At 42.9% G+C, this 27,450-nt stretch overlaps 1 protein-coding gene across 5 annotated transcripts in view; it reads right to left on the bottom strand.

Annotated features, from left to right (window-relative positions):
• Nucleotides 1–1,726: 1,726 nt before the first annotated feature.
• Nucleotides 1,727–27,450, bottom strand: part of STN1 (STN1 subunit of CST complex) — a 37,632-nt gene continuing 11,908 nt past the window's right edge. For 2 of the 5 annotated variants that reach the window (XM_070363476.1, XM_070363477.1), the window contains exons 4-10: nucleotides 26,721–26,789; nucleotides 21,328–21,492; nucleotides 20,500–20,623; nucleotides 19,047–19,221; nucleotides 13,005–13,127; nucleotides 10,454–10,526; nucleotides 1,728–2,701 (exon numbers count right to left, since the gene is read on the bottom strand). In XM_070363476.1, coding sequence (XP_070219577.1) covers nucleotides 2,544–2,701; nucleotides 10,454–10,526; nucleotides 13,005–13,127; nucleotides 19,047–19,221; nucleotides 20,500–20,623; nucleotides 21,328–21,492; nucleotides 26,721–26,789 — 887 coding nt within the window. In that variant the 3' untranslated portion in view covers nucleotides 1,728–2,543. Of the gene's footprint in view, nucleotides 2,702–10,453; nucleotides 10,527–13,004; nucleotides 13,128–19,046; nucleotides 19,222–20,499; nucleotides 20,624–21,327; nucleotides 21,493–26,720; nucleotides 26,790–27,450 lie in introns of all 5 variants that reach the window. The other 3 variants (XM_014480013.2, XM_070363479.1, XM_070363478.1) reach the window with 3 other exon arrangements.

The following is a 27,450-nucleotide window of genomic DNA, read 5'->3' as shown; positions in this document are numbered from 1 at the left end:
ATGGAGCATTCCTTCTGTTGGGAGAATATAAGCAGGGTAAGTAAGAAACATACAGAGCGTGTTCCACGTGATGAGAAAAGCACTGTGGAGCGGGGCTGCTGTGCTCCGCTCCACAGTGGCAGCTGAAGAGAGGCCAGGGAGCAGAGAGGACAGTAGGAACCCCGCCATATTCCAGGCGTGGCAGTAGAGGAATGAGATGCCATTATGGGCAGGTAGGACATGGGATATGAGGAGAGGAGTCAATGGGCTTGGCCTGAGCAACTGGGAAAATGGAGCTGCCTCTTCCTGAACCAGGGAAAACTTCTGAAGGAGCACGTTTGGGGTCAGTGGTGGTTGGGGCCTGGCTTTGGGTATCTTACATTTGTGATGTCTGTTGGGACACCTAAATGATGCTGTCAGCAGGAGGCTGATTGGAGGATCAGGAGTTCCAAGAGGTGTGAATTGGATGTAAACTGGGGTTTGTCAACATACAGATGGTCTGAGCCTTGGACTGGTTGAGATTCCCATGGGAGCAAGCTAAACAGAAAAGAGGTTTGGGACTGAATCCTAGGAGTGGAGTGGTCAACTGTATGTATGCATATACTTGCCACATTTATATGGATGGATATGCAAAACACTCTCTTTTTAGAAACATACAGACACACACAGCGGGTTGCAGGTCAGTGGTATTATATAAATAGATTTCCAACTCAATTTTCTTCCCACTCAATCTCCCGGGGATACTGCTCCATGGCAACAGTATTTGTCTACTCCATTGACTTAATGGCTGCATAATAGTTCATTGTGTACATGTACCCTAACTGAGTTTTCCCTATAGAGGAATATTTACCCCAGTTTTACACAGCAGTGGGCACCCTGGACACTCTCTCCATCCTCTGTGATCACCTCCTTGGGGTTACAGCCCTCCTAGAAGCGGGGTGGTTGTGTGCAAGGATGTGTCCTTTTTTTTTTGTTTTTGGATGTGTCCTTTTTATGTTCCGACTCAAGACCCCTTCCTGGCAGCTCCGATAATCTGAGATGTGTTCAGCATGGAACAGCTGCTGACCTCAAGGAGGGACCATTGGGGTGTCATTACAGGTAAACCCTGTTCTATAGGAACCCTTCTAAATACAGGGCACCTATCTGGGTAATAACTGCTAGAAGCCGGGCAGAGGTTTGGGTCAAGTCAGGAAAGTCCAAGACAGGAAGTCGTCTGTCGGGACTCATTCCAGGACTCACACATGGAGCCACAGGCGACTTCTGAGTATAAAACCACTGTTTCCACACAGAGCAGAACAGACCAGGCCTGCAGGCTCTCCAGTAGAGCTGCTAAAAGCTTATTACATCAAATTCTAAGGATACAGCCAAAGGCAGATGTGCTTTTGTGAAATGACTGTAATTAACTCCAAATCTTTCCCTGCACTTGCTTTTCGCTGGCTGGATTTGTCATTGAGCTGTTAGAACAAGCCTATGCTGTATGCCAGATTTCTTCCCTTTACCTGTCTTTCCCAGCAAAAGCATGACCCCATCACCTGTCTGGGCACATCCCGAGTGTTTAGAAGGTGTCAGGGCGTCCTGCACGTTCAATGGTAACCTTGAAAATAACATCTATCACTGCCAGGTAATTGGCCGGCAGCCTCGGAGAACTTCAGGGTATTAAGAGACGATGTGTTGAATTTAGTCAGTGTCTTCAAGCACAGGGACATGTACTGAAACGCCTTGTGATTCAGAAGGGAGAAAAGGAAAATGGCAAACACAGAGCCATGCCTTAGATCCTGTTTTATTCCCATCATTATAAACAATTCAACCCAAGACAGGACCCACTGCTGGGGTTTGATCCACAGAAATTATAGGTCAGCAACACTCATCCAGGGAGACCTAGTCCCCTACACCAGGGTCTTAACCACCAAGAGATGCCAAGAAAGTACCTGATAGTCTGAAGTTTTCAAAAGCGTCTGAGCTGGTGATCTGTACGCTCTTCTGTTCCCGCATCCAGGGGCCTTTACCATGGAAGGTCCCTTCCCACGGCAGAACCTCCATCCAGGCCAGCCACCAGCAGTTTCTTCCTCTTCTGCTCCGTGAGTGATGCTTGGTCCAGCCCAGAGTCCAATGAGGAGGGTTTTCTTGCATGTTGTAGCTGAGATAAGTCATTTTATCCAGGATACAGCAGGTAGAAGTGAAGAGCTGATTCATTAGAAAAGACCCTGATGCAGGGAAAGATTGAAGGCAGGAGGACAAGGGCACAACAGAGGATGAGATGACTGGATGGCATTACTGACTCGATGGACAGGAGTTTGAGCAAGCTCTGGGAGTTGGATGGACAGGGAAGCCTGGCGTGCTACAGTCCCGAGAGTTGGACACAACTGAGTGACTGAACTGACGGCAGGTAGAAGGCAGCCTCCAGAATTTATGCCAAATTCCCATTCCTCAAATCACCAGATTTCATAGTTTGTTATGAGATAATTGCCCCCAGACCTATAAGCCTGGGCACGATGTTAAAACCAGAGCTTGGGAGTGAACGCCAGCTGGTTTCCCTCCTCCCCGCTCTGCCTGTTGGCCTCTGCTCAGAATGCTGTGTAGTATTTCTCCGTGGTGCTGACGATGTCACTCTGGTCCTCCAGCAGCTGCAGCACCTGCTGCAGCACAGGTTCACTCAGGCCTGGGCTGAGGCTCAGGCGGGCACAGGCCAGGATGTGCAGGAAGTGGCAGCCCTTCTCCACGTCTGTGGGAAAAAGGGAGTTGGCGAAGCTTGAACACACCCGTCAGACCCTCCTCTCTCCCCCACATCCTCTCCTCTACATGGAAGTCCTTCTCTGTATTTCCTGAATCAGAACCTGCAGCTTCGTAAGACCTCCCCACCCGCCCGGTGATTCTTGTGCACATTAAAGAAGGAGATGCACTGGCCTACCTTACTGATGACAACAAACGAAATCACCTGTTCTCAGGTGTGTGCCAGGGACCACTGCTTGGGGACACAGGCCTTCAGCCTTCCAGGATTCCCAATCAGTAACTGTATACTCATAACCCCATTGGGGTTTTAGCACTTGATCATCTTTTTCTCTCAGGAAGTCACATGTACAGGTGCACATGTTCAGTGCTAACCCCCTAGCTTCCCAGGTGGGAGCCTCCTGAGGTGGACAGCAGAGCCAGCCTGCAGCAGTCTCCTTATTCCTTCCATAAATCCTGGACCATGGGACTGCAATGGTGACCTCTGGCCTCTTCTGACTCCTCTCTGCCTAGGCTTCCAAACAGTCTGTCTATGGTGGCTGTGTTCGAGGAACTTCTCACCCTCTACCAGAACAAATGGGACCATTTATGACAGTTCAGGGTGACTGACCGCCTTCCTAGCAGAAATCAATCATTTTGCAATAGTGGTATTCATACTGAAGTTATGACCACTAGAGGATCATGAAATCAATTTAGTGGGTTGTGAATAGCATTCTTTTCTTACCAAACAGACTGAGGCAGACCAGAATATGAGATTACAGAATGTATTGCATTTTAGGTAGGATAAATATTAAGGTAGACTAAATATTAATTTATATTCAATTATATATGTATATATATAGTTAAATTAAAATGTATAATAAAATGATATAATTAACTGGGTCATGACACAAAACTTATTTGTAACATTGAGTCAAAGTCAAACCTCATTCCTGGAAACCAACCCTCCCCAGTTTTCAGCAGTCAGGTCTCTCACTGACATATGCCTAGCACTTGGCCCGCTAGTCCTCTGCACAGTCACTGAACATTGTTTTCAGATGACAGAATGCGTTAGGCTCCAGGAAAGTCCTGGAGAGGTTGTGGTGATGGGCAAAACATGGCTGTGGCTTTGGGCAAGTCACTGCATCTTCAAGCCTGGTTTTCTGATCAATAGGGAGTGGGACCGGAGGTGGGCGCACCTCTGAGGTCCTTCCCAGCTCTAAGGGTCAGGGCTGATCACAGGTAGTGGGCTAACAAAGACTTGTTAATTCTGACCTCTAGTGGCTACTCAACTCATTATTCCTACCAACCGGGGTTTACTGTTGGGAAACTCCACTGGTCTCCACATTTCCAGGCTGTTTCTTCAACATTTGTTTGATCAAAATTTCCTGAACACCTACTATTAATACATGTGCGGCACTAAGCAAGCGGGAACAGGTACAGAGGGCAGATGGAAAGCAGACTCTGGAGTCCAAAGGACCCAAATTCAAGTGCTGGCTCTATGACTGGGGCAAAGTGGTCCATGTTTCTCATCCCGCATCCTCATGTATAAAATGGGAACAAAAGCACCTGCTTCACCTCTGGTTGTGTTGATGAAAGGAGACTGACGGTGCGTGCTTCATCTTTGGAGAATTTACTTATCGTTATATTCATAACCTAAGAAGATGCACAAAACCTAGTCCGTGCTCTAAAGAAGCTTCAACTTTTCCCAAGAGGAAGAGCTGATGATGCTGGGTAGAGAAGGACACCAAGCAAAAATGGGTTTGCTCACGGCAGAGAGGGAGCACTGGGAATCCCAGCACTGCTCAGCTTGTAATCTTAGTTTTTATAAGACCTGGGTGCTCAGGCTCAGGCAAGGTGATGTACACGCATGTATGTTCAGCGGTGCTGACTACCCCAGAGGTCTCAAAGGACTTCACAAAGGCCATTCTGCCATCTGAGAGTTGTGTAGCAAGGCTGTTCATAGAGGGGTCTTCCTGTCAAGGCGGAAAAGGACTGGCATGAGTTCTTTAAATGTTTACAATTCACCGGTGAAACCATTAGGTCCAAACTTTTCTTTGTTGGGAGATTATTTATTACTGATTCAATCTCCTTACTATAGATCTATTCAGATTTTCCATGTCTTCATAATTTAGTCTTGGTAGGCTCTGTGTTTCTAGGAATTTGTCCATTTCATCTGGTTATACAATTTGTTGGCATACAAGTGTTTACAGTACTTTTTTATAATCCTTTTTATTTCTGTAGAACCAGTATTGATGTCCTCATTTTCATTTCTGATTTTAGTAATCTGAGTTTTATCTCTTTTTTTTAGTCTACCCAGCTAAATGTTTAGAAATTTTGATGATCTTTTCAAAGAAGCAATTTTTGGTTTCCTTGATTTTCTCTATTGTTTTTCTATTCTCTATTTCATTTATCTGTGCTCTAATTTTTATTATTTCCTTCCTTCTATTAGCTTTGAGCTACTTTGTTCTTCTTTTTTGGTTCCTTAAATTGTAAACCTATGTAAGTGTTCTTAGCTATAAAGTTCCCCTTTATACCCAGCTTTTGCTGTGTCCCGTAAGTTTTGGTATGCTGTGTTTTCGTTTTCATTCATCTCTAAGTATTTTCTAATTCCCCATGTGATTTCTTCTTTGGTCAATTGGTTAAGAGTGTGTTATTTAATTCTCACAAATCTGTAAAATTTTCAGCTTTTCTTCTGTTACTGTCTTCTAACTTCAAAAGATACTGGTCAGAGAGAAGATACTTTGTATGAGAGCTATCTTTTAAAATCTGTTGAGAATTGCTGATGGTCTAACATGTTCTGTCCTGGAGAAGGGCCCCGTATGCTGCTGTCAGGTGGTCTTCTGTGTGCACAGGTCAGATCTGGCTGACTTGTGATCTTATTTAAGTCCTCTGCTTCCTTATCTTCTGTCCAGTTTTTCTATCCACTATTGAGAGTGGAGTACTGAAATCTCCAACTATTATCGTAGAACTATTTATTTCTCCTTTCAATTCTGTCAGTTTTTGCTTCATGTAATATTCCGATGGTCTGTCACTAAACACATAACATTTAAAATTGCTATGTCTTCTTATCGAGCCTTTTATTAACATATAATATCCTTCCTTGTTTCTTGTAACAGTTTGATTTAAAGGCTATTTTGTCTGATATTAGTATAACTGCCCCTGCTCTCTTCTTCTGAGACTCCCATAACACATACGTTGGTCCATTTGATGATGTCCCACGGGTCCCTTAGGTTCTGTTCATTTTTCTTCAGGGCCCTGTTGATTCTTCTTCCTGTTCAAACCTGCCTTCGAATCACTAGTAAATGTTGCATTTCAGTTCCTGTCCTTGTCAGAATTTCTTTTTAGTTTTTCTCTTAATCAATATTTTCCATTTTATTCACCCATCATTTTCATGAGCATCTTTAAGACAGTTGTTTTAAAGCCTCTGTGTAATAGATAAGCCATCAGGTCTTTTCCAGGGATAGTTTCTGTTGCTATTTTCCCCGTTCCTTTGAATGGGTCATAGTTTCCTGTCTCTTTGTATATCTTTCACTTTTAGTTGAAAACTGGACACTTGAATCTAATAATGTGGTAATTCTGGAGATTAGATTCCTCCCCTTTCCTGGTGGTAGCTGTTTTTTTGTTATTGTTTCTAATTTATTTCAGTTGTTGAAGGCCGTCTCTGAGCCAAGAATAGCCTGAGATGGAAACCTAAGGTTTTCTCAGGTCTATTTCTGAGTCTGTGCCTTTTCCTGGGTATGTGAGGTCACTTTCTAATTTTCCCCATATATGCAGTTGATTTTGAATGTCTTAAGTCTTTCTCTTCTGGCTCCAAAAGGGGCAAAAAAAAAAAAAAAAAAAATGAAGGGTTTTTAAAAAGAAGGGTGCCAGTCTTTTAAAAATCCCTTGGAAGTCACCTCAGCTGTTGGGTGAGGCAGGCACAGCAATGGGAGGAGGTGCAACAACGGCCACCCACCTCTCTGTCCACAACTCTGTGATCAGAAGCAGTTCTGAGTGACCAGAGCACAGACCCCTGACACAGAGAGGACTGGGCACTTTCTGCCCACCCTAGATCCAGAAACACATGCACAGCTGCCTGCTATGTAGTTGGAGGGATGGGATGGGCAGCTGCTACTAAGATTTGAATCTTGACTGGAAGCAAGCCGAATTACTGTCCAAACCTTCCTCTGGAAGTTGCCAGCCTTTATAGATACTCTAGAGTTCCAAAATAGCTATAGCAGACAGATGGGACTGCTGTCTAAGCGGAGGGAAGGGTTTTTGGTGTTTCTCACTCTTCCAGCTTCCTGAGAGTTTTATAAAACACCAGTTTATTTCATCCTTATAACAATCCACAATGTAGGTACCATTATTATCTGTTTTGCGTATAAAGAAACTGAGCTACAGACTTACCCAAGGCCACATAGCTTCAAAGTGGCAGAACCAGGATTCAAACCCAGGTAACGTGGCTCCAACAGCTCGCTCTTTACAACTATGCCACACGGCCCATCTTTAGACAAGCCTAGTACCAGTGCTTTAGGGACTTAAAACTGGCCCGTATTTATGATCCTGTCATTATTGTAGGTTTACCCTTTGCTAAAATACTCATCAGTTCAGCTCAGTCACTCAGTCATGTCTGACTCTTTGTAACCTCGTAAGTGACTATAAAGATTTTAAGTTCTCCTACCAATCATTGATGCTTTAGAACTGTGGTGTTGGAGAAGACTCTTGAGAGTCCCTTGGACTGCAAGGAGATCCAACAAGTCCATCCTAAAGGAGAGCAGTCCTGGGTGTTCATTGGAAGACTGATGCTGAAGCTGAAACTCCAATACTTTGGCCACCTCATGTGAAGAAATGACTCATTGGAAAAGACCCTGATGCTGGGAGGGATTGGGGGCAGGAGAAGGGGACAACAGAGGATGAGATGGCTGGATGGCATCACCAACTCAATGGACATGAGTTTCGGTAAACTCCGGGAGTTGGTGATGGACAGGGAGGCCTGGTGTGCTGTGATTCATGGGGTTGCAAAGAGTCGGACATGACTGAGCAACTGAACCAATCATCCTGTCAAGGAAAATTCAATTCTATGTTTTGTTTGAAAGGTTAGGAATGAACTAAAGGTTCAGTTGTTGTAGTTCAGTTGCTCAGTTATGTCCAACTCTTTGCAACCCCATGGACTGCAGCGTGCCAGGCTTCCCTGTCCTTCACCATCTCCTGGAGCTTACTCAAACTCATGCCCATTGAATCAGTGATGCCATCCAACTATCTCATCCTCTGTCATCCCCTTCTCCTCCTGCCTTCAATATTTCCTAGTATCAAGGCCTTTTCTAATGAGTTGGCTCTTCACTTCAGGTGGCCAAAATATTGGAGCTTCAGTTTTAGCATCAGTCCTTCTAATGAATATTCAGGGCTGATTTCCTTTAGGATTGACTGGTTTGAACTCCTTGCAGTCCAAGGGACTCTCAAGAGTCTTCTCCAACACCACAGTTCAAAAGCATCAATTCCTTGGCATTCAGCCTTCTTTATGATCCAATTGTCACAGCCATGATTAAATAAATGGTCAAAAATCTGTCTATCAATACATATAGTGAAATATAAAGACAGCTATTAAAAAGACAGGTACTTAATACACATACTGTTGCTGAATAACCTCTAGATTTAAACTATAATGTACAGAACATTGAGTATTATATGCTAAGCTTTATTTAGGCATTTTTAGGAAGGATAAACTATACAAATGTGTTTTATAAATGCATATGACATCTCTAGGATACACCAGAAACCAATGACATCTACTACCTTGGAAAGGGAAACACAGAGCCTGTGGCTTGGTGCTGGGAGGAAGTCTGACTTTTCTCTGTGTGTTTTTGTACTTTTTTACCCTATGCATACAACATTCCGAATAACTTTTTAATGTCATAGGTATTTCTTATGAAAAGGGGTGGCTGCAACAGACTCTTAAGTCCCTACATGATATTTTTGTTGGCATCCTGTTATTCATGCTCCAGAATTCGTCTCCTGGGAATTCACTAGTTTCAGGGAACTGGCTTATCATTTTTAGAGGCTCCCTTTTATAGACTGACTAGCAGAGCCTTGACAGACACACTCACCAAAGCAGGACCTGGCCTGTGGATTAGAAGTGGATATAAAACCTGCCACTTTATAGACCCTCGGGTCACCCAGGCTATTTGATTCTCTTAAGAAAGGTAGTGTGAATTACCTTCATTTGCTTCACCAGGCCCTAGGATTACTAATTCTTTATCCACCCTGTTCCTAATACACATCCAAATAAGAATCTGGCCAGACGGCTTGGGACTAGCATGAGTGGAGGAATGTCACCTGGGAAGCAGCCTCCCCTCTCATCCCTTCTTGGTGGAACAAACGTGCATTTCATTGCTCTAAAAAGCTCTTCAGTTGTGGACAGGCAGTTTCCCCTCAATGCAACTAAAGGATACTTTTCCTTCTTGTTCTGAATGAAGTGAACAATAGTTAAGAAACCTTGCATCAAATAATAGATTGCTTTCAGTTTATTTTAAGAGCTGTTATCACACCACTCTGGGAGGTGACCTCATGGGTCCTCAAAGGCTAAACAGGGCTGCATACCATCACCACCAGGGCTAGAGACCTGGTCCTGCTCCACCCACTGACTCAGCCTGGAAAAGATCCAGGTCTCAGGCATATGTGGGCTTTAAGGACAGGAGGTGGACCTCTCTGGAAAGCAAGCAAGCAGGGGGAAGAGGCCTGCCTGTGCTCCTTAACCAGCCTTTCTACTCTTCTTCTGGCGTCATTTGTTGACATATGCTGACATTTGTTCTTAGCATATGTTTACAAAAGGTAGACTGTGAAAAGTCACCTTTAAGAGTGGTCAGTTTACACAGGATTTAAAGATAAGACAAATGCTTTATTTCTAACTTGTGTGAAAATGGCAATGTCTGTTGTCAGACTATCTACAATTTGAGTTTCTAACCACTAGGGGTTGACCTAACTCCACTAAAATCAACTCTTTTTCTAAACCATTTCTCTTGCAAATTATCAGGCTTCTAGGTGACTGAATTATACTCTTCATAAACTGTAATGTCTAGAACCACTCCCAACACTGAAGGGCTTGATGGTAGAAGAGAGGAAAATGTCAGGTTTGGGTTTAGAGACAAGAAGTCAGAGTGGAACAAGGAATAACACAAATTTGGTGGTGTTAGTGGTAAAGAACCCACCTGCCAATGCAGGAGACATAAGAGATGTGGGTTCAATCCCTGGGCCGGGAAGATCCCCTGGAGGAGTGCATGGCAACCCACTCCAGTATTCTTGCCTGGAGAAGCCCATGAACAGAGAAGTTTGGCAGGCTACAGTCCATAGGGTCGCAAAGAGTTGGACACGACTGAACCAACTTAGCATGCACACAAGAGACTATGAAACCAGAAAGACGTCAAAAACTCCTAGCCTGACAACTTACCTCGCTGTATCAGAGTCACCTGAGGAGTTTACTGTCTAGCCCCCAGCCCAGCCCCGAGTGAATCAGAGTCCCTGGGGCTGGGACCTGAGCGTGGTATGTTCATAAAAGCTCCAAGGTTGACTCTTAGATGTGGCCCAGGTCAGAACAGCCGTGCGAGGCTAACATTCACTTGAGCCAGGAGAAACCTGAGCCTCCGAGAAGGCAGGTGTCTGAACCAGTCACACCTCTAAGCTGTTACTGGGAAAAGCCCTAGGTTTCCTAACCCTCTGACCAGTGCCCTCCAGGAGGGAACATTTCCCCTTCCAAGACACTGGAATACACGGATATTACACCACTTACGATTTGGTTTCTGGCATTCTTCTTGAATGATCCGGTGGATCTTTCTGTGCAATTCTTTGTCTTCTCTCGTTACCTAAACAGGAAAAGAGAGTTTGGAGAGAAAGGTTAAGTGACAGAGAGGCTGTGTCACCTACCCTGCCAAATTAGTATTTAGGGTAGTTCCTAAAGAGTTCATAACAATCATCATCCATTCGCCATCAATGAGTGTGGTTTTCGAAATCAGACCTGTTGTCATGTCAGTTCTATTCCCAAGCAGCTTACTGCTGTGTGTGTGACCCACAGACATATTCCCATGGGAGGTGGTTCACTGGGGCCAGGATGGAAAGAAAATCTGGAATCCCTTGGTTTTGAGGAGCAACTTTCTTCTTAAATATTTATAACACATTCATAAAATTTCTCTTATTTGTTATATTTTTGAGGGAGGCACAGTGATCAAATCCCAGGACTCTTTCCTCCTGTGTTTCTTCTTGGGTTTCATGTTCCTTCACCCAACCATAGGGAAAAACAACAGAAATAAAACTGTGAGGAAAAGCTAGGAAGAGAGTAAGTCTAGCCTATAAACAGAAACACTGTATGTTCTCAGAGGCAAATATAACCTGGGTTCCTTTCTCAGCTAGCTCAGGTAACAGGGAAACAGCCACCAAATGGGCTTCACCATCACATTCAGTAGTAAATCTAATGACACACAAAAAAAGAGAAAGGAATAAAGAAAGGAAAAGAGGAAGAAAAAGAGAGAAAAAAAAAGAAAGAAGTGGACAAACACATAACGTCAGGAATGCACCCTGGGCCGATGGGACGTGGAATGACCAGATTTAAGATGATGATACTGACAAGGACCCATCTGTGGACTCATGGGCTTGCTGGGAAGATTAAGGCAATGTGGGAGAGCTGCTGAAAGCTGGAAAGCACTAGACAGACAGAGGATAATGATGCCCCTGAGGCAATACCCTCAGGAAAACAGAAACCTAGGGCCAGGGGTTGAGATGGGGGCAGGGAGTGAAATCAGCGAAGTGGGGTGGTTCTGCTGAGGAAAATATAGCTATTATAGCTGGATCACCTCACTCCAGCTCAGACTGATTCACAGGAGGAAGTGCCCCAGCCCTGCCACACCTCAGTGCTGGATGGCTGCCCACATCTGCTGTTCCTCAGGAAGAGCTGCTTCCTACCAACCCAGGAGGCCACGCAGAGCCTCATGGGAGAATGCGACAGTGGGGGTGGGGGTGGGGGCTGTTAGGGTGAGCTGCCCCACAAGAGGCAATCAACTTCCCTGCCCCCCCCAACCGCCCGCCCACCCTTATGCAGAACGGAATACCCTTTTCAAAAGTTAGTGAAATAGTATTTAAAACATACCTTAATTTTTAAAAAACTTTCTTAAACAGGGGAATCACTAGAGTAAATCAACATCAAGAAAATGTCCTGTTAAGGAAGGCTTCCCCTCAGGAATCACACTATAGAGAGTAAGGCTCCTGGGTGTCCTCAGGGTTTTGCTCTGTCTTCAGGAGAATCATGTGCTGCTCAAGCCACATCTATGCTACTGACGTGGACATGGATATCACTGTCAGCTCTGTTCCTCCAGTATTAAAGTCAGGCAGTGGGAGGTGAATTTTAACTCTAAGTCTGAAGGAAATGGCAACCCACTCCAGTATTCTTGCCTAGAAAATCCCATCGACAGAGGAGCCTGACAGGCTACAGTCCATGGAGTTGCAAAGAGTCGGACATGACTGGGCGACTTTCATTCACTGAGACAGGCAAGTGCTTGTATCCCTGGTGGGAATGGTAACTGTTACCATCTTTGGCAGAGCCAAGCAGATTGTACTGACCCAAACCATAAAGGTACATGCCCTTTGCTCCAACCATTCCTCTCTTAAGAGTCAATCTCACAGAAATACTTACATAAGTCCACAAAAAGACAGACACAGCAGCAGTGTACTCGAGAACAGAAGATGGAAACAATATAAAAGTCCATCAGAGAGAAGTGGTTAAATAACTGATGGCAAGTACCCGCAAGATAGCCTACCATACAGATGTCAAAAAGAATGAGGTGGGCATCCAAGGACTCATACGGAAAGAGGCCTGTGCTGTGCTGTTCTGGTATCCAAAAACTTACAGAGTGTTTATTTAGAGCCGTGGTTCTCCACTGTCCCAAGGGATACTTGCAATGTCTGGAGACACTAAGGTTGCCACAACAGGGCCTGCTGCTACTGCTCTCAAGTGGGTGAAGACCAAGGACACTGCCAAACACCCTACAATACAAAGGACAGCCCCCCACAACAAGGAGTCAACTGGCCCAAGCAACTGAAGTTGAGAAATCCTGATTTAGAGGATGATCACATTTTTTTTTCTTTTTTAATAACAGGAGCATATATTTAGAAGTGTGCAGAAGAATGTACTGCCAAAAATGATACCAGAGGAAAGACAAAGGCCGGCTTCCATTCCTTATGTACCTCCTTAATGACTGACTTTTAAAAACAGCAACTAAGTATTCCTAAGTAATACATATATTTGCAAATGGAAGCTAAGGGAAAAAAAAGTTAAGTTGCAGGTCTCTTACATAGAATAGGTTATCAAAACCACCATCTTTCTGGAAAACGAGTCCTTTTTCCTGCAGCAGCTTTACAGCATTCCTAAATATACTGTGAATTGCTCTGGAAGTGGTGTCATTCTTAAAACCCATCTGTAGGAAGGAAAAAAAAGAAGTCAGTCCCATCTTATAGCACTTGAGGGCAACTCCCTAGACCACCTGGTTATAAATTCACCCAACAGGCTTTTTATGGTAGAGTCAGAAAGATTCAGGTATGCACGGGCCTAGCAGGATAGTATTTAAGGAGGGCTGGGAAGTCTGCTCTGGCAGAATCACACTTGATAACTGTTCTGCTGCTGCTGCTGCTAAGTCACTTCAGTCGTGTCCGACTCTGTGCGACCCCATGGACGGCAGCCCACCAGGCTCCCCCGTCCCTGGGATTCTCCAGGCAAGAACACTGGAGTGGGTTGCCATTTCCTCCTCCAATGCATGAAAGTGAAAAGTGAAAGTGAAGTCGCTCAGTCGTGTCTGACTCTTCGCCACCCCATGGACTGCAGCCTACCAGGCTCCTCCGTCCATGGGATTTTCCAGGCAAGAGTACTGGAGTAGGGTGCCATTGCCTTCTCCGGATAACTGTTCTACCCCTTAGTTTTTTGTTTAATTAATTTAACTCAATGATAGGTAATAGAAAAATCACAATGAAAGTCTTTAATTTTTTTATACAGAACAAAAGATTCTATACATATTGGCTCACTTCTTTGATAAAAATTGTTTTATCAATTTTAATATGGTCAATATTAAATTTTGTAATAATTTATTTACAATATTAAAATTTGTAGATAATCAAATTTACATATGGCCACAATTTTAATCAAAAAAGTGAGCTAATATGTATAGAATCTTTGGTTCTGTATAAAAAAAATTAAAGATTTTTCATATATGTATATATATTATATACATATGAATATATACATATATACATATAAGGGAAATCAACCCTGAATATTCATTGGAAGGACTGATGCTGAAGCTGAAGCTCCAATACTTTGGCCACCTGATGCAAAGAGCCGACTCATTGGAAAAGACCCTGATGCTGGCAAAGATAGAGGGCAAGAGTAGAAGGGGACGATAGAGGGTGTGATGGCTGGATGGCATCACGGACTCCATAGACGGGAGTCTGAACAAACTCCAGGAGACAGTTAAGGACAGGGAAGCCTGGTGTGCTGCAGTTCATGGGGTCGCAAAGAGATGGACACAACTTAGTGACTGAACAACAATAATGCAACTTCCTAAGGACATCAAAGAATTTTATACACACTGAAATAGGTTAGAGATTCCAACACAGAGAGAGTATTAAATAGACTCCTTATTTTAAATAGAGGATAGTGAAGGCAAACAGCTGTGCAGAGACCTATCAAAGGGGAGGGTCCATGGGCTGAAGGCAGACAGGGCCCCAGGGGAAGCAAGAGAGGCACGAGGCTGCTATCAGGTTGCTCTTTCTTCAACTTCGGTATCCCTTCCCTTCTCTAAGCGTGCCTACAGAGGTTGCCAGGTCATCCTACTTCTTATTTCAAGGAAGCCACGTTTTCCACCATGTCCCACCACGGTTAATCAGATTGCGGGCTTCTTGAATTGGGGACTCTGTGCTTCATCTCGGCCACCTGCTCCCTGACACACAGTGGGTGACCAAGAAAATGTATGTGCCATCAGTGGAAAGAAATACCCTGTAGAGATAGGAAGTAGCTTTCTAACTATTCCACTAGGGATTTTCAGTTCCTTCCTAAAACAAAGGAAGTGGTGAGTAATAACTGTCCTTCAAGGTACATACCCATTTTTTTTTTTTTTAAAGATGTGACCATTTTTTTTAAAGTCTTTATTGAATTCGTTACAATGTTACATTTTTGGTTTTTTGGCCATGAGGCACATGGGATCCTAGCTCCTCGACCAGGGATCAAACCTACACCCTCTCCACTGGAAGGCAAAGTCTTAACCACTGGACCACCAGCGAAGTCCCCAGGTCCATTTTTAATGTGAGAGAAATCCGTAAAGATATTAAAAAGATCAGAGAGCCTAAAAAAGGAAAAACATGGCAAAGCGAAGGCGAAGTCCTGCCTCTCTAATGGGAGGACCTTATGGAGGCTGTCTGGACAGCACCCACAGATGCTGAAACAGAAAGTATACCTCAGATTTTCTATGATGTTCCCTCAAAGTGACAGGTAGAGAAAATGCACCCCCACGTGGCCTCCGGAATTGACAATTCCATCTTGAAAGAAACCTTTGCTTCCTAGGAGAGGCCTCCCAGACAACATAGTTTGAATTCAATAGATCCTGGCAATGTTTTACCAACGTGCTCTCCTGGGCTGAAGAGAAGAGTCTAACTTCCTTGATTACATTCAGAGTCGAGGTTTTTTTCCTCAACAGAACAGGCCTGGGGAACCTGGGCATTAGAACCTGGGTCTGAGAGTTGACAAGCATTCCAGATAATGACAGCATCCATTCTCTGAAGGGAGAATAAGGTTGAGAAATACTTGATGACTCCCACAGGCAGAAAAGCTATCTGGGTGTGTTTAGAATAAACACCTCATCCAGTCATCCTCGGCCACATGTCTTTTTACTCGGGGCGGGGAGAGCTGGGGGAGAGCTATTTCTAATTTCATACATGAGTGCTCACACTTAGGAAAAGCAATGATCAACCCAACACAGCCTCCCCCACCACAACTCTTCATCTTCAACAACTTCATCTTCATAATTCTAAGGTGATTCATCTTTAATAGAAAGATCCTAAGGGTTGAGTTTATTCCATCTCTTACCAATATAGAAGTAAATTGGAAATTGACTAGAAACACTTTTACGTGGTTATTCCTGTCATTGAAAATGACTGTTGATTATCCCCAGACCATACAGGAAGCCCGGTTCCTCCTCCCCGAGTTCAGTGAGACGGAGCAGCAGGAAGGGAGGGTGTGAGGCATGGGAGAGTAACAGCAGTTTCGGCTGTGAACCAGGGGGGCCCAGCACAAAAGGCTCTCTGTAAATATCAACAATGTGTGAAGCTTCCTTTCCAAAAACATTTGCCTCAGCTGACCTTGGGACATAATTCCCTGCTGGTTGTAAAGACATGGTCCCGAGGACAAAACCCCCAGTGGTCCTTGTAGCTAGTAGGTTTCCCTGGGCTGAGAGGTATGTCTTTCTTGTCTTTTTCTAAAGAGCAGTGACAGACTCATCCCATTCAGGAAATCGAAACTGCTCAGAAACAAAAACAGTGAGTGACTGGCTGAACGGGCTGAGCCTCCGCAGGCCTCTCCTCGTGGCGGGTCAGGAACTGGGTGGATCTCTGAAGTATATATATAGTCTTCATTCCCAAACAAACTCAACATTTATCCAGCTGTCAAAGAAACAATGGTTTTGCAAGTTTGCTTATCATGTTTCTGGATGTGCTAAGATGGGCCACCATGGAAAAAAAAGAAAGGAGGAAAACATTCAAGGCCACTCTTCCTACCTTCTCAAATATAACATGATCACAACGATTTTTTGTTGTTGTTGTTAAGCTTTCATCTGTATGACTACACAAAGTGCCAAAGGATCCAGGGTTTCACTGTCATTGTGAAGTGTCTTAGGTCTCCCAGGCTCTATTAAACAGAATTCAATGTCATGACACTGACCTCCCCAACCAGAGCCATGTGAGAGAATAATTCATAATTGATGGAAAAATAGCTTCCAGAGACAAAACAGAGATAGCGCCATATTCATTGCTTTTTAAACATACAGCACCAGGCAGGCACGGATTTCTGCTCTGAACATTTACAAAAAGATAATCATGCCAAAAGTCCCCTTTGGAATGTTCTGAATGGAGGGGCTTTCTAGTCCTCAGTTCTCCCCACTTAATTCTCGCAGAAGAGCTGGCTCACAGGAAGAATGTGGTCTTTGCTAAGCTTCAAAGTTCCCTTCTAAACATGCCAAGAGAGTGCTCTGAAGTCCTGGGAGGCCAAGTTGGCACTGAGCCTCCTCTAAATGATTAAGTGGGAGGAAGGTCACTGGTGCTGTCAGTGGACAGCTGGGGAGCTAGCCCTGTGCAGAAGCCACGGCGGTGCAGAACAAAGCGGCCAGTCCTGAGCCACCCCACCTCGGTGTTTCCTGAAACGGTATCCCTCACCTCCGTGTATGAAACTGCGGATCACTGGGCATGCGGCCTGGTGCCAGGAAGCGATAATTAGGTTCATGAACGAAACTGAGAAGCAGTGGTCGCACTCAGAAGGTGGGGATGGGGACTTGGTATCTGTTCCACCAGAATGCTGTTGTTGATTAGTCGCTCAGTCGTGTCTGACTCTTTGCGACCCCGTGAACTGTAGCCTGCCAGGCTCCTCTGTCCATGGGATTTCCCAGGCAAGAATAATGGAGTGGGTTGCCATCTCCTTCTCCAGGGGATCCTCTGGACCCAGGGACTGAACCCACATCTCCTGAATTGGCAGGCGGATTCTTTACCACTGAGCCACCAGGGAAGCCCTCCATCGGAATGGTGAAGAATAATCATGTTACCTCGCAAGGGTTATTACGCCAGCCCTGCTGCTAATGACAAAAGACTAGAAAACTCTGAACAGTCCAGGAATGACCAGACCCCTTATGGTACACATAAGAAAATTCTGGTACACATAGTAAAAGATTATTATGGAGTGGCAAGTATGTTCACATGGCTGGGAAAAGGACCTATAAGACACACACACAATGAAAAGCTACGTAGATATAGTGTTTAGTAGGATACCGTTTGTGTAAAAGAAAGGATACAACTACTTCTAGTTTATATGTGCAGATTATCTGCAGAAGGATATTCATGAGACTAATAGGGGCACTTGTTTCTAGAAAAAGGGGAGGAGGAAGGAGGATGGGAAAACTAGATACTTTCAGGGACTATTTGGATTTTTATTTTCTATTTATTTTTGTTGCTTGTTTCCTTTTATTTTTTGGCTATGCAGTGAGGCTTGTGGGATCTTGGCTTCCCAATTAGGGACTGAACCCAGGCACTCGGCAGAAAAAGCTCCCAAGCCCTAACCACTGGATTGCCAGGGGATTAATTCCTGGGCTATGTGAATTTTTAAAACCATTCATTGTTTCTATCAACAAATAACTGTGGAGAACATACTTTATGCCAGCTCTGTTCCAGGCCCCCTTCTAGACAGCAAAGAAAGAGACAGACAAAGCCTCTGCTCTTGGAGAACTTAAATTCTGGTGGAGGAATAGGCAGCCAAACAAATAAATACCAGTGTTATCAAGAGATGTGGAAACAGGGTGATAACATGGTGAGGAAGCTAATGGCTATTAAAGGAGAAGGTCAGGGAGGGCAAGAAGGTGACATTCAAGCAGAGATTATTCCTGGTGGAATAAATAAATACAAGTTGTGTTACAACAACGAAAAAATTGAGGAACTGTGCTGAAAGGGAAAGCCTAAAAGCAAAGTCTCAGATAATTTTTAATTCCAGGCCAATAAGTAAAGACCAAACAACTTGAGTTCACCCTATAACACTATGGGTGAAAAAACGGGGATAGCTCTTTCTAGGACAAATAAAAAATTATTTGAGTGTTCCTTAAAATTTTTGCTTATTAACCAGACTGAATACAACTTGTTCTTTATTCAAACTCCTAAGACAGGACAAGTTAATCTTATTATGGAGAAGAGAGAGCAAGTCATTAAAAACCTTGGTTGAAGTTCAAGAATCATCTTGTTGTTCAAAAAATAATTTTGCAAGAATAATCAGTTCTTCTCATCTATTTCCCCCTTCTTTGGCTCCTGCTGAAATTAAATGCCCATCTTAGTAAATACCAAGTACTATGAACCTTAGACTTTTTTTTTTTTTCCTACCCAAAGATTAAGCTTCATGAGATTAAGGAGGGGAAAAGGGCACGTCCATTCTCCTTTCAAATTCTCAGTGGTCAGTGACCTTTCCAGAACAGAATCAACATAACCTCTACACTCTGAGTACACCCTGTGAGTCTTAATGCCACAGTCATGTCTACCCACACTTTCCAGCTGCAGATCTGGGGCAGGGGCCTTGATTTCTCACGTGGGCATACCGCACTTACTTGCCCAGAGCAGGCGCTGTGAATCACAGGCTGGTTGGCAAGGGACAGAAGGGACTCCACAGTTTCCAACTCCTGCTGGTAAAAGCTTTGCACTCTGTTCTCCACAAGGAACTCTTTGGCCTTTTCACTCAGTAGACATGTGAGACTGTCAAGGTCCAGGGTGCCAGGATTGCTGCTGGGGGAAAGTTTCAACAAGACTTGCAGAAAACCATTATGTTTGTTCCTTTTGAACATGCATGAACCTGAAACGGGATCCCCAAGTGGCACAGTGGTAAAGAATCCACCTGCCAATGCAGGAGATGTGGGTTCGATCCCTGGGTTGGGAAGATCCCCTGCAGAAAGAAATGGCAACCCCCTCCAGTATTCTTGCCTAGGAAATCCCATGGACAGAGGAGCCTGGCAAGCTATAGTCCAGACGTTTGCAAAGAGTCTGATGTGACTGAGCATGCACACACACAAATGGCTAGCAAATGCCATGTTATAAGGATGTGTGTTTTTCACAAAAGGGGCAATGCACGCAGGGAACACTGCACGGTTGTTTGTAAGTATGAGGCAGCACTATGGGAACTGATATTTGTGATTGATTTAGAAAAAAATCAAGCTGAAGAACAGTATGTGAAGGACAGTGCCGTTTTTGTCAAGAAGCAAATGACAACCCACAACATATGCAGGTGGATACGCAGGCTTGTGTGTGCGCAGAACAAACAAGTCTAACAGGATACACGCTGCGACCCTGCACAGTGGTAACCTCTGGGGAATGGTACGGAGGCGGGAGACAGGAAAATGGAGAACTTCCACTGTTTACACAGGTCTCTACTCTGGGGATTTTTTAAAGTAATTTTTTGGAATATGTAATCTGTAAGTATGTTCATAAGATTAAAGGATACATGGTAAAGAGTTTCTTTTCCACCCTCCTCCCAGCCCCCCATCTACCCATCCCCAGCAGCCACTATGGTTATTTCTGTCTTCTCTGAGTTCTTTGAGGCATAGAGTTACAAACACACATATATTCTTACTCCTCCTGTTTATTTTTCCCTCCCTCAAAGAGAATCAACTCCTCTCTGGCTGAGGTATTGTTTCCTTGATCACAGTGAGCCTTGGTGCAGTTTTCTTCAGATTTCTTGGGGTTCATGGACCTTCTTGGATCATCTGTGAGTGTTCAGTTCTTATCAGACTTGGAAAATTTTCATCCGTGAATTTTTCAAATATTTTTTCCCTGCTCCCCACTCCACTCCTTCAGAGATTCCAATTACACATGTCTTTTCCTTCCCACCACCTCAGAACACCTGCACTGCTGCCTCCTTCACGTTACAGATGAGGACACGGAGGCATCTGGAGGGCGACAGACTTGCCCGGAGCCCCACAGGGAGGGAGTGGACGGCTCAGGCCCACCCCAGCATCTGGGATCCCACTGGCTGGCCCACACCCACAGCAGTCGCAGTCCATAACTTACCTCAGTGCCTCATCTTCCTTTAGGGCAGGGCTGTGGAAGGGCTGGTCATACACTTTCCTGTAGATGGCAGGCAGCTCCAGCATCCTTGCGATCTGAACGTTGCACACTGGGTCATCCACTTTATCTACGAGCCACGGAAACAACACTGAGATTAGTTCTTTCCCAAGTCCAGACTGCTGCTGGGGCAACAGTAAATGGGGCCCTTGGTGAGCCTTCTTCCTTATGGATGCCCAGGATCACACGGTCTAGAAGCACTAAATGGTCTCCGGCCATCCCATGAAAGGGGAGGCGATGCCCTGAGTGTCATAGACATGACCAGAGTAGACCAAGGCGAGGGAAAGCATACAGACATATTCACGCATCTGGTACAGTGGTGGATAACTGGGGCTGTCCTTGAGATTGCCAAGTGCAAACCAGCCAGATCAGTGCAAAGGGCATGGCTCAGATGACAAAGGACTGTCATGCTTCCGATTAGCTGACTTCCTCAGTGGTGCTCCAGAAATCTCCCGTCATTTTGAAGACTATGAACGCTCTTCCCTAAATGGATTCATACTAAAAACTTCAAAGTATTTTACAGACTCTACTATGTTGTCCAAATAAAATGTCAGTCATATATGATAAATCACTTATTTTCTTTCCCAATTTATTTAAAATTACTTCTCTTAAAAATAAATAAATGCTGATTTTCTTAAGGAATCATGTTGCAAATACAATTTTTTTCATTAAAGCTTTTTATTTGAATTTTTCAGATTTGACTTTTTACTAAATGAGCTTACTGGACACACACACAAAATAACAAGCAATTGGGCAGAGATACTGTATGCTTACAATAAGTCGTGGCATGAATCTCTCGCTCTCCTCTGAACATGCGGATGTGGCCTCTGACCCGGATAATGTCCCCAATTTCTAACTTTGCTCTCTGTGCAATGGTCTCTTGCAGCTTCTTAATCTGAGGGGTTAAGCTCAGCTCTCTTGCACTTGGAGCGGCTGTAGCTGTTGGGGTCAGAAGGAAAGAAGGAAATGTACAACACGATCACTCCACCATCTTTGGGAGAGAACTTGGGGTAAGACAGACACAAGACATTTATTTATGCTACTTCTGACTGGTTGCTCGACTGTAGGAAGTCTGGGGCATCCTTCAAAATCCTCTACTGAATAAAAGGCATAAGCTGTAATTATCCAAAGGTCTGGGTGACGGGAACAGAGTCTGGTGGGAGGCTGGACAACCCAGTGTCCAGTGTCTTCTTTCCTCCCCCAGCACCACCTGTGCAAAGGCCCGAGCTGAATTCTGTGTGAGTTCAGCTGGGTTTGGTGGCAATAGCTCTAAACAACCCTTGAAAGTGTCCTTGCAGGGAGACAGAATATTGGCCTGAGGGGAAAGGGGCCCAAGAGTCTCCATTTGCAGTTGTTTATGGGGAAGGCAAATCTGCCCAAGGCTGGTGTTCCATTGAGGTACTCAATACCCTAATCTCTCTCACTTCTCTTCTTTGTTGAGTAACTAGGCTGACTTCTTGCTCTCTCCTGCTCTCGCTCACTTACTTACACACACACACACACACACACACACGAACACTCACTCACACCACTTAAAAACTATAAATTTAAGCAACTTCAAGAATTTGCCTGCCAATGCAGGAGATGCAAGAGACAGAGGTTCTGTCCCTGCATCCGGAATATCCCCTGCATGAGGAAATGGCAACCCACTCCAGCATTCTTGCTTGGGAAATCCCATGGACAGAGGAACCTGGCGGGCTACCATCCATGGATTTGCAAAGAGTCAGACACAACTGAGTGACTGAGCAAGCAACTTTATGGTGAAAAGAACCCAATGCACATTCAATTCTAAATAATTTCCATCACTTGAATTTACTTCCAAAATGTATTAGTTAAATAATGAAAATAAGAACAGCCATGAATGTTCAGGTACTGCCAGTGCTGTTTTGAAGACTTTATAACCTATCAGCACATCTAATCCTCACAACCACTCTTATTTATTATTAGCCCTATTTTACTAATGAGGAAACTGAGTTACAGAGACATCAAACAACTTGCCCACTGTAAAACAACTGGTTAGCAACAAAGTTGGAGTGTGAACTCAGGCAGTCTCTAACCCCAGAGCCTTCCTGCTTATTCTTTATTCTCAGCTGCTTGCGCCATGAATGTACTCATATTTTCCATAGTTACAGCTAGTGTGTATAAACAATTTTGTGTTGTTTTCCTGTCTAGCATCACTTCAAATACACACATGTATCCACAGAATCTATACAATCCAGCATTTGAAATAACAACACAGCATTCTGGCATGTTCATATGCCACGGTTTTAGATAGTCTCATTAGATGTTTCCTCTTTCTGCTTTGGTAATTTTTTTTGTTTTGGTTTTTATCACTAGCCCTGTACAGGGCTTTGAGGTCAGCACTTAGGTAATGGAGTCAGACAGACCTGGCTTGAACGTCAGGTCACTTCCTGTTAGCTGTGCGACCTTGGGCAGGCTGCTTAACCTCACTGTGCCTGTTTCCTCAGTTCTGTTGTGGATGCAACAGTCCCTCTCGCACGTGGACTTGTTGTGTGTGGTCTTAGTTAATCCTTACATCATGAGCTTAGCATAATGCCAGATCCACCACAGGAAACATTCAAAAAATGTCAGATACTTATGAAAAATGAACAATTAGGCCCTCAAAACAAAAATTTTGTTTCCCTTGGAGTCTTTCATTTTTACTGGATAGAAAAGGACAAACAGGTTTAGAGTTCATTGCATATTATCAGAATGTGTGTCAGAAAATAAACAAACAATCACCATTCTCTTTTTACAAAGTGTCACCAGCAAGGCATGTAGCCTTATGGCTCCTACACTGGCTTCAGTCATTTGGGTTTTTAACACCTTAAAAAATACATAATGATTCTACAGCATTTCATTTGCTTTTAAATTGCCAGACAGACTATGTGTTTTTATATAAGATGATCTACTCTCTGCATTTCTTTATGCATAAGCCCTTCATGTCTTTTGAACATTTTATGTTTATTTCTGAAAAAAATGCAGGGAAGCTTTATCAATAATGGTGATTACATCCCTTCTCCACATTCCAGTGCTTTTTTTTTTTTTATGTTTATTTGATTTCATTTTCATACATACAAGTTTGAAAAAAAATCATTTAATCTATCTCTTGTCACCAGTGATAGCTTTCTTTGCTGTAACAGCTAAACATATATAAGAGCTTAACATAGATAGCCCCGTACTTATTGTGATAAATACGTAACTCTATCTTCTTCGGGTTATTTTATGTAAGTTGCAAGACAGTGGTCACAGTTACCTCTTTTTAAATATTGTTATCAACCTAAACCAACAACATTTGTTAAATGCTTACTTATTTCCTATTGTTGTATTATTTCTGCTTTGTCATATACTAGGGTTCCTGTAATGGAATGAATAATAGTCTATTGACCAAATTTTCTGCTTTTTAATCTAATACAACTGAGATAACCGTGGCTCTGTAACATACAAAGGCACTACTTTTCTTTTAATACACTGACTATACTAAGGGAAAAAGCAACCCAAAGAGCTCGGAGAACTCTTGTAGACCAGTAACCAGTAGCTTGGAATCTAGACACAATCAGCTTAATGTTACTCGACTTACTGGGTTTCTTCAGAAAATACCCGAGTTATTACTTTTTAAAAGGTTATTCTGTCTGGGTTCCTATCTTTAAGTCCTCTTCTATTTAGGCTGAATTTTAAACATATTTATAAATTTCACTGCCATGATTCAGACGTTATAGGTAATAATAAATGATTTGTATAGAACTGCTGAAATGATCAGACTGAGAGCTAGTCTGAGAAAAAGAGGCTCGGCTTTCATTTAAAGGGTGAACCAAACTGCTGAAAGAATGGCTCAAGCTGTGTAATTTAATGAGTATAATGAGATGGCTGGAGCCTGACAATTTCATTTTAAGTAGCCTATTCCACTCCGCAAGATAAATCCCCTTTAAAATTCTAATATTAAATGCCAAGCTTTCTTAACTTTTCTCATAAGCTGAGTCCAAATGGTACATTCAATGTGACATTTATAAGAGTTAATATTATATTTTTATATTGATACCAACTGGAACATGATTTTTGACTTAGACTAAATTTTGTTTAAAAAAATTAGTCTTCAATGGCCACTTTCCAGTGGAAAGCTTTAAAACTGAGGGCAATTAAATTAAAAGGAGAGAATGGGCTAGTTGGGAACAATTTTAAAATATCACTTCGTATATAACATGATGAGGATCACTTTCAGGCTTTCTCCTTGTACATTTACCCTCACTTTTATTCTCAAAGCAATTTCTAATTAAGGCTACCAACTGTGACTACTCATCTATTGGTCTACTTACAGTTATTTTTAAAATCTCACTTTCAGTATTAATAGACATTTTATCTTAAAAGTTACTAAGAGTTACATAATATATCTGATGATATCATTTTTTTTTTTAAAGAGTTGATTTTTAAAATGAAAACAATGTCTAAAAACAGCAGTGTATCATCAGTGACAGCCCATGGACCAAATCCATCCACAATCTGTTTTTATAAATAAAGTTTTATTGAAACACAACCATGACCCTTTGTTTATGTACTGCCTTAGTCACTTTGGTGTTACAGTGGTGATGCTGAATGGTTGAGATGCAGACTATGGGGCCCACAAAGCAGAACACAATTATTGTCTGGCCCCGTATAGGAAAAGCATGCTGACCCTCAATCTAAAGACAGCACATTGAAACTACCCCTTCTGATTGAAGATCGTGACAATACAACCACAAACCTGAAAGTAATTTTAATACCCTGGACATACATGAAAATTCAAATATCTGATTGTTTCATAGGTTTATTTCATACCTTGTGACGTATCTGCATAAAAAGCTGTTGTCTCCCTTCATTTTTTTTTTTTTAATCTACAAAGCTTCCTCAGCTTAGTAGTACCACTGATACCAATGCTCCCAAATTAGGAAATGGGAATATCAAAGTGATATGAAAACAATGGCCAAATTCTAAATGTAAATACATCCAAAAATTAAGCAAAGGAGCATCCTTACTGGTCAGTAGAGTCAAAGTAGGGAGATGAGATTCTAACAGGTAATGTCAGGGGAAAAAAAGAGAAGAAACTACTCCAAGTGTTATACATTCTCACCATGTATAACAGAAGGACATAGATAGTACATGTTAGATATCAGAGCTGGCAATATTTATTGAATAACCCCAGTGTACATGGCACTATACTGCATATGCTGCAAAAAGAGAGATATAAGAAATAAGCGAAATTTCCATCGCTTCTCTAGAACCAAAAATGATCACCACTATTGTACAATACATGTATTTTTTTAATATTATGAATTTAAGCAGCTCATAAACTACCTAAGGACCACTAAAATATATTCAACAAATTCCAAAAGATGTTTCAGTTATAGCCAATGAGTTCAATACAATTTTAAAGTTCTTCTTTAGTTTGTATTATTTAATGGCTAACTTCAAAGGAATCCTATCTTACCTTCTCATCAGTCTCAGAACTCCTGGCATGTCTGTATGAATAAGCTAGAGATTTCAGAAAATCCAGATCATGCGAACATAGAAGCTAGTGGCAACCATATCAGGGCAAAGGCTTTCAAAAGAGCATTGGTCAAATGATACATCCAGATCAAGGGGATTCTCACTTGATCAGCAATTAGGCTAAACCATCTTGACTTTTATAATAACTGGATGGTAAAAATGAAATGCTGAAACTTCTAGTTATCTATTTACATTCCTATAGGCTTAGGAGGAAGTGAGCATCAAAGAAATGGAAGCAAGAAAAGCAATGGGCTCCCCTATATCAGTTTACAGAGCAGCCAAAGTTCTGGGTATAGTGCTTCAAGTTATCAGTGTAATTCACCAATGGATAAATATGAAAATTAGCACTACCGCTGTTCACCTGAGCTAGCTTGAGTTACATCTGTTGGCCAGCTGTAAAAGTAAAGTGAAGTGAAGTGAAAGTCACTTAGTCGTGTCTGACTCTTTGTGACCCCATGGACTATATGGACTATACAGTCCGTGGAATTCTCCAGGCCAGAATACTGGAGTGGGTAGCCTTTCCTTCTGTAGAGGATCTTCCCAACCCAGGGATCAAACCCAGGTCTCCCATGTTGCAGGCAGATTCTCTACCAGCTGAGCCACCAGGGAAGCCCCGTAAAGTAAAGAAGCATGGCAAATAAAATTACCTGATGAGGATTTGGTATTATTCAGCCTTTTCCAGCAGATGCAGTTTATAACTCCAGTGCTATCATCCACTGCAATAGAAGTGTCAAAGAGTAAACAGAGACGTGGGCCACTACAGTGTGCAATAGCAGCACACTGCTACTGCATCCAGCCAAACTAAAAGATGACATTTTTCAACAGCCTGGTTAGGCAAATCCCTGATCAAACTTTTTTTCCACCCTTAGAAATAACTGCTTACCACACCCCAGTGGGAACTGATTCTCTGGAATGTCAATGTAATACATGAGCCCAGCAGAATGTAGTCAACGTTTCTCTCGCCCTATCTCAAGGGTATTAACTTCTGCCCAGGCCTTATCACTGCAGGGGATATAAGGAAAGCTAAACATATCACAGAGAGCCATGTTTTACTTTCATGATACAACATAATTATATCTTGGTCACACAAACAGTACTGGTCTGGCTTATTTTATCCACAGTGCAAAAGAAAAATAAAAGAATTTCCATTGTACTTGGATTTATAACTGCAGAGAAATTTAGAGATGTTTGATCAGGGATGGTAAGTGTTTCTCTTTGCCTAATTTCTGACAATCTCAGAACAGAGACGGATCAATAAGGGGTCATTGGGCTTAATGATTTTTTCAAAAAAACCAACAGCTAGACTGTTATAAAAGCACACTATGTAATACAGAAGAAATACATGGCAAAATCTTTTTATTGCTGGTTTAAATCTGT

Source organism: Bos mutus, chromosome 26 (assembly GCF_027580195.1).
Source record: "Bos mutus isolate GX-2022 chromosome 26, NWIPB_WYAK_1.1, whole genome shotgun sequence".
Lineage (NCBI taxonomy): Eukaryota > Metazoa > Chordata > Mammalia > Artiodactyla > Bovidae > Bos > Bos mutus.
Note: the sequence above shows the minus strand (reverse complement) of the source record. Positions and strands in the feature narration are given on the sequence as shown.